Genomic DNA, 7,834 nt, shown 5'->3' with positions numbered 1-7,834 from the left:
ATTGTTAGGAATGTTCTCTTAAATCATAGATCTGCACCTTAAAAATTGCTATAAAGACTCTAATATTTGGTTTGTTCAGTATTTACTACAGTGCATAGAGTATGCAAGGTATACTGCCCACTTTGTTTCAGGTACCTTGTAAACTACTTTTGAATTTTCAGCATGGGAAGCGATTGCTGATCCAGAACTAGCAGCGGACCATTACAAAAGGACATTAATTCAGAGCAGTGAAGATGAGCCCACCCTCAAGATCAAGATAGACATAGGGGAAGACCTAGAGGAGCAAGAAGGGAGAATTTTGAGCTTTTACAAAGCTCCCAGGATTGACTGGGCAAGACCCTTTCAAGCAAAGCTACAAGGTACTGATACCTGACCAAAAAAGATGTACTGTGTTGTTTTAAAAGTCTGTAAGCATGTTGGTTTTTCACTTTCTTTCTCTCTTCTATCTTAAGACCAGAGAAGCATACTTTCGGGTTAATTTGGAGCTTGAAATGTATATAAACAATGCTTTTTATTTAAATATCATTTGCATATGAAACAGCTTCTGGATGTACGTTATGCCCAATACTGAATCACAAACTGCCCTTCACTTTTCCATTAATCCTTTGATGAGAAAGTTCTGATTTGTTGAAGGTGGTTGGATGAGATATTCATCCTGTCCTTATCCATTATTGTTGGCTGTTGGCACACCCCCAGTTTAGAAAAGAAGCACACAGAAATTCCAGTACAGCAGCTGACATATTATTGTAATAGTGTTTTCATCCATCATCTTACTCACTTATCTCTGATGGGGAAGTGAGAGGCCAGGGCTGATCCCAGCTGACTTTTGATGAGTGACCTTGACAGGTCTCCATTTTGTCATAGAGGGCAAACTCAGAGACGAACAACCACTCACTCTCACACCCACTCTCAGGACAGTAGATCCATTGATTCTTTGGTGGGACTTCTATTTACTTCTCAAAACCTTGATTTGAACACCTCTATCCACTGCATGTGGTACACTGACTATGCATTGGTACCTCACACAATAAAGTGGATAGAAAAAGAACAGTCAAGTTTGGTACAATACAGGAGGTCACTCTTTGCATTTATGTACTATTACTTGTGTCTCCAGGAGATGTGGCTATTGGAGATGGTGTAAATCGTCACTTCTTCAGTATGGTAATGCACAAATTGCATCATGGTTTCCAAGTTGATCTAGGTAAGTCCTCAAGACAAATGTGTTGTACAAAGTGATATAAGAAAAAGAACACGTTTGCTTAATGCAACTCCTGGACCATGGATTTTTACATAAGTTGAGACAACATTCTTAATGTTTTTCAAAGCTCTTAAAGAAATGGTTTTTTTCCCCATCTAAACATTAATAGTTCTGGGAAAAAAACTTTTTATTTTAAGAGATGAGAATAATTCAAATGAATTATTCAAATGAATTATTCTCAAACAAATATTTTTTTTTCAGTCTGTAGAATGTGATGTAGGCCTGTACAATTTGGCAGCACCAATGTAGTTTCCTCTTTTTTACAGTGGTATGTGAATCTATTATGGGCGTTGACATAAAATTTGTAAATTGCTGTAGGCCACATTTTGACTTTGCATGACTTGTTGAGTTTTCTCTCAACCTAGACTCATAGTATATCCTCAAGAAATAAACCAACAAAACCAAATCCTGTGTAAATGCACAATACACGTGAACTTTTTATGTAGTATTTTGTGTATTTCGGATGGCGCAACAGTTAGTGCTGCAGCCTCACAGCAAGAAGGTTGCTGGTTCGATTTCCAGCTTGGCAGGTGGGCCTTTCTGTGTGGTTTGCATGTTCTTCCTGTGCATGCGTAGGTTCTCTCTGGGCACTGCTGCTTCCTCCCACAGTCCAAATACATGCTCATCAGGGTTAATTGAACACTAAATTGTAGAGAAAAACTTGTAGGTGCGAGTGTGTGTGTGTGTGAAAGGCTGTGTACCTGTCTGTGTCAGTCCTGTGATTGACTGGCGAACAGTCCAGGGTGTACCCTGCTTGCCCAATGAAAGCTGGGATAGACTCCAGCCTCCTGAGACCCTGAACAGGATAAGCGGTTGAGAAAATGAATGAATTTTGTGTATTTCTTTATTATCTGCTGAACTGTCTGACAGATGTAATAACTGAAATGTCATTTTTGTAACACCCTTAATGCTCAATATTTACCTTCATAGGAAATGCAACTGGGGCTCTGCTGTTTGAGGGCCAAGCTGACCATCTAATCCCATCAACCTCTCAAGTGCTGGTTTAGAGTGAAATGTTTGTTGTGGCAGGAAGGATGATTGGTCATTCTCTTCTACACGGTGGCTCTCGTCTGCCTGGGTTCAGTCCAGCAGTGCTTCATGTGCTGTTAGGTGATGATCCACAGACGGCTACAATTACCCTTGAAGATGTGGCAGACATGGATGTCAGGGAGACTCTAAAACCTGTAAGTCTATACAGGAGAAATTCATACTTTTGGTGGTACAGTTTTCTTTGTTCTTACCACTTTTTGATTAATGTTAAATGTTAAAGTTCTTTTTCACATCCTGATAGACAACAGAGTTGTGTTTAAGCTTAGTGTTATGTTGAAAAATGTTTACAAGGTAATTTAGCACAAGTATGTAAATGTCCCCAAATCAAAGTATATACCACATTGCTCTGATTTTTGAAATCAAAATTATATTAAGTGTGATGCTTCCAATACACAAGCTAACATTTGCATGTTTGATAATACTTGACTACACTATAGTTCTATCTAATACATCTTAACTTACTGTTTGAGAGTGATCTTGCTTTTTCTTGTCTTTCTTCAAAAGCTCTATGAGGATCAAGGCTCAGACAAGAAAGGAGGAGAATGCAGCAAACACAGTACACTCACAGAGGATCAGAGAGCAGCCATAATTGACTTAGCACTGGCATGGGATCTTCCTGTGTTGACAGAAACCAACAAGCACACTAACATTAACAAGAATGGCTGCAAGTGATGACACACCTTTTGTAAAGTTACCACGATCGCTCTGTTTTCTTCCTTAGATCTTTCTTGACCATATCAGATGGCCAGAGGATGCAGAGTTGGGGGATGACACAGATGATGGGTAGCCACTTGATTGCAAACATAGAACAATTGGGTACCTGCATTAATTTGTGAGAACAGGTATGCTGCATTCAAAACCCATCTGCTTTGAAGTGTGCCTTTTAAATAGTTTTTTTTTTATTGATTTTAAGGACAGAGTTGAGCTCTTCTGATGAGATGTAAATAAGGGACTTCAGCTTGCCCACTGTTTAGTGAAATAGTGCAAAGTGTATGCAGGGTGGAGCATAGTGCTGCATTGAATAGTGGCATGTCTTACAAATACAAAGACCACCTTTCTCCCTCCTTCTCCAGGTGCAAGGCACAAGCACCTTATACAACTGACATCAGAAGAGCCATACTATCCCCTAAAGCTGTAGCTTAATTTTTATTGTTCTATTGATTGTCTCAGTTTCCGATCTTATCTGACATATCTGTGTTGTGCTTTGCTTCTGTGTACTTTCAGCATCCCAAGAAAAAATGAAGCAGCTTTTTAAGTTCTAGGTTGGATGGGAAATACCCATGACTGACATGAAGGTGGAGGTTGTCCGAGGACAGCATCCAACTTCATCCACATGCTTCCGCACCCTCAGGTTGCCTGGTCATATCTGCTCTTATGGAGATCTTTTTTTTCAGTTGGAGAGCTGCATCTCAACAAATGACAGTGGTTTTGGACTTTTGTAGGCAAGCTGTGTTAAAGGGTTCATTTGACTCAACAACGACAGGATTCTGAGGTCATTATTAAAAAGTCACGATTTCAGTTGACCTCTTCTGGAGTGTCGTCTCTTCTTTCTAATTTCAAAATTAATGATGATTAATTTTTTTTTACAGTTAAAGAACAATGTGATCCTGTGTTATGTTATGTCAACACTAATCACTTTCACTTGAAATGCTAGGGTTAAATAGCTGCCTGTTACCATTTTCACTGAAATTAACATTCTAGTTATTACAATCAAGACAACCCTAAACAAGGCAGACAAAATCATATCCTCAGTGAAACAAACAAGAACTTTGAAACCTTGTTTTGGCGGAAAAGCACCATTTTCTTTGTTTGACCCTTGTGGACTGTTGGGGTTGAAAACAGCCACTTTGAGTAAAATTTTCTGTTATTTGGGGTGCTGGTTTGGCTGAGTGGTGTAGCGTGAATTGGTGTCAAATAATGACCAGTGGCGTTTTCTCCCGGAGGCCAAGGGAATAGAATAGAAGAAAGAATAGAAATAGAAAAATACTTTATTTATCCCCGAGGGGAAATTCAGGAGTCACCGCAGCATTTAAGAAAACATAAGTAAGAAAGAGTATAGAAAGTGCAAAAATGTCCATAAGAAATTAGATGACGACATCCCGTCCACCACTCGTCCACCACTCGTCCACCACTCTCCAGCCCAGCCAGTCTCCACCTCCACAGGGTCCAGGACTGAGCCTCCCCAGCAGTCTGTTCAGTCTCTGTCTCCTGGATCCTGTCTGCTCACAGCAGGCGAAGCTCCTCCGATGTGTCGCGGCGTCCGATGTCTGCTCCGTCAGCCACGTCCGTGAACAGCATGATGCCGCTGGATTAGCACAGCTAGCTCATCCACCCCCCGGAGCGAGATTCCACGTTCCCAACAACGATGGATGGAAGGACAGGTCCACGTCGTCACCTCCCAGCTCACATCCGAGAACCAGCATTTCGTCCTCACCGCCTCCTCCTCAGCTCGAGGGAAATCATCAAGCCCTACACTAGTTAGCATTGACATGCTACAGGCTGCTAACCAGTGGCGGTTTTTCACGGAGGCCAAGGGAAGCCTGGCTTCCCCAAAAAATATAACAAGAAAGAAAAAAAATAGCCTATAAACAAGCTTAACCACAATGTATTTTATATTGTCATTTCCTTGTCAAAACACTACATTGGCGCACCTCTGCTTTGGCTTAGCGTGAGAAGCAAAACAGCGCCCTCCTGTCAAGCTCTCATTGTGTATTACACTACGTGTCTCATGCCCTCTGCCCTGTCAGTCAGCACGGAGGCCCGCTTCACTTTGCCTCCCTTAGAAAAAAAAACAGCCTGTATTAGCCAATCAGGTTGAAGCAAGGCTCATCGCTTACTGGTTGATGCATCATTAAAAAAGATATGAGGGAGGCCAGATCGAATCTGGCTTCCAGCCAATAACACACCGTTACGAAAAAATAAACACACTGATTCAACTGTGCCGGCGCCAGTGTGAGTGTCAGTGTTAGCCCACACAGAAAGTTCAGCTATGGATGGTGACAAAGATCTTGATTTTTTTGTAAAAAATGACTTCAAAAAACTTCCTTTTGAGGTTCAACTAAAGGTCAAGCGGGACGGTAGGCCGACTCCAATGCTCCACTTAACGAAGGGCAGAGCCGATGGAAAAGTCCGCTCTTTTTGTGAAGCTAACTATGCTAGAAACGAGTGGCTAACAGGGAGTGCCAGGCTTAACCGGCTTTTCTGCTGGCCATGTCTGCTGTTTGACAGATCAGGCTCCTTGAACAACCCCTGAGCACCACAGGATTCGTGGATCTGGCCAACCTCGCGAGGGCCATGGAGAGGCATTCAAAGTCCAGAGGCCGTATAACATCTGAGCTCAAACTTAAACTTTTCGGACGAGTACGGATTGATGAAGCACTGGATCAAGCGGCTGCAATAAGCGTAACGAGGCACAACCAACAGGTGGAGAAAAACCGTGCCATTTTGAAGAGGTTGATTGCTGCTGTATTATATCTCGGAGGCCAGGAGCAGGCATTCCGGGGCCACAGTGAATCGACCAGCAGCTCCGGCAACAGGGGAAACTTCATGGAGCTTGTGCAGACTTTTGCTGAATTTGACACCACCATGGCGGAGCATTTATCATCAGCAACCGCATTTACCGGCACATCAAAGACAATTCAGAATGACATCATCGAAAGCACTGCTCATGTCATCCAGGAAGAAATTGATAAAGAAATAAATGCTGCTCCATTCATAGCCATTGAGGTGGATGATACCACTGACATATCGTGCAGGTGCCAGCTGACAGTCATAGTCCGCTATGTAAACGAGAGCGGCATCATATGTGAGAGGTTTCTTGGTTTCCATGATATTAGTCTGGAGAGAGATGCTGAAACCATTGCTGCAGTGGTGACGAAAACAATTGGCAGCTACAATCCCGAGACAAAGCTGATTTGTCAAACTTATGATGGCGCCAGCTGTATGAGTGGCCAGAGAGGAGGCGTTCAGGCGCTCGTAAAAGTAAAATGTCGGCACGCATTGTTTGTTCATTGCTATGCACACAAACTTAATTTAGTTTTGGCTCAGGGGACAAGCAATATTCGGGAATCAAGACTGTTTTTTGCTTCTCTCGACTCCTTCCACAACTTCTTCAGCCGCTCACCTAAGCGCACAGCACTGCTCAAAGAAGTGGACAGCATCCGCGTGCCCGGCGGCAGCACCACTCGGTGGAACTTTAAAAGCCGCGCAGTGCACGCAGTGCATGAGGGCCGAGGATCACTGATCACTGCATTGGATCGGATCACAGCTGAACCTGGTTGGGACAAGGATGCAATAGCACAGAGCTCGGCATTGAGACAGAAGCTGGATGACTTTGATTTCATGTTCATGCTTGGGGTTTTCAAGACGATTTTTGGTCTGACTGAGCCCCTTTTCCAGGTGCTTCAGAGCAGAGCGTTGGCCATTAGAAAATGTGAGGAAAGAGTCAATGGCACTTTGACTGCTTTAAAAGCAACCCGGAGCACCGAAACCTTCAATCAGCTGTACGAGGAGACAGTACAGGCTGTTGGGATGCCAAACTAGCTGCGACGCAAGCAGCGCTGCCGGGCCTGGGCAGATTTTGAGCTGGGAGTCACTCCGGATGGGGAACATGAGGACACAGGGCCTGTGGATGCCTACCGACGCCTCTTTTTCCAGCTGCTTGATGGTATTGTGCAGCACATGACACACAGGTTTGAGGACATGAAGTGTCTAAGTTTTTTTTGTGTCCTGGATAATGCGTCATTTAAGACGTATTCCCAGCCTGCAGGATTCCCGGGGGTTGAGATCTCTCAGTTGGTTAAAACCTACCCAGTTTTTGATGAACTGAGACTGAGAAATGAGCTGCAAGTCATCTATGCAGATACCCTCTTTCACAAGCCACCAGCTGAGCTCCTGAAGATGCTCATTAAAGATGAACTGACCTCTGCCTTGCCCGAAGTTTGCAAACTACTGAGGCTGATGCTCACCATACCTGTGTCAAGCACGTCTGCAGAGAGGTCCTTTTCCTGCTTGAAAAGGATCAAAACCTACTTGAGAAACAGCTATGGACAAGACAGACTGGGACATTTGGCCAAGATCTCCATGGAGTCTTCTGTCACACAAGACCTCAAGTCCCGCGGGGAGCTATATGACAGAATCACTACTCGGTTTGCCACGATGAAGGATAGAAGAATGCCATTGCTCTTCAAGTAGCGGTGAGTTACATTAAAAAAATGTATGCATCTTGTGACAAATGGGCTGCCATGCCCCTGTACCTGTCCAGCTTCAGCACCGTGGACAGCACCATGGCCCGCCGTGGCCTTTTTGATGACAGAGTTGTCACATTTTTTCTTATGCATAATGTACCGTATTTTCCGCACTACAAGGCGCTTCGGAAATAGGGCGCACCTTCGATGACTGGCCTATTTGACAACTGTTTTCATATATTGGGCGCACCGCATTATAGGGCGCATAGATTAGAAGCTATAGTAGTGGCTGGGGTTGCGTTATGCATACACTAGATGGAGCTGCGCTAAAGGGAATGTC

At 43.6% G+C, this 7,834-nt stretch overlaps 1 protein-coding gene across 1 annotated transcript; it reads left to right on the top strand.

Moving 5' to 3' along the window:
* The first annotated feature begins 2,415 nt into the window (after positions 1-2,415).
* On the top strand, positions 2,416-7,501 carry LOC141786599 (zinc finger MYM-type protein 1-like). Its single transcript, XM_074665198.1, has 3 exons — positions 2,416-2,442; positions 5,537-6,823; positions 7,058-7,501. The coding sequence occupies exons 1-3, from the start codon at positions 2,416-2,418 to the stop codon at positions 7,499-7,501; spliced, it is 1,758 nt and encodes a 585-aa protein (XP_074521299.1).
* Positions 7,502-7,834: the final 333 nt, after the last annotated feature.

This window comes from Halichoeres trimaculatus, unplaced genomic scaffold (genome assembly GCF_033239565.1).
Source record: "Halichoeres trimaculatus isolate MK-OKI-2021-1 unplaced genomic scaffold, fHalTri1.1 fHalTri1_scaffold_53, whole genome shotgun sequence".
Taxonomy (NCBI): domain Eukaryota; kingdom Metazoa; phylum Chordata; class Actinopteri; order Labriformes; family Labridae; genus Halichoeres; species Halichoeres trimaculatus.
This window is presented reverse-complemented; position numbering and strand designations above follow the sequence as displayed.

Coding starts and splice junctions, on each gene's coding strand:
- LOC141786599 (XM_074665198.1), top strand. CDS start 2,416: ATGGATGTCAGGGAGACTCTAAAACCT. Junction 2,443..5,536: donor TCAGGGAGACTCTAAAACCT/GTAAGTCTATAC, acceptor GCTGTTTGACAG/ATCAGGCTCCTTGAACAACC. Junction 6,824..7,057: donor ATCAGCTGTACGAGGAGACA/GTACAGGCTGTT, acceptor GCGTCATTTAAG/ACGTATTCCCAGCCTGCAGG.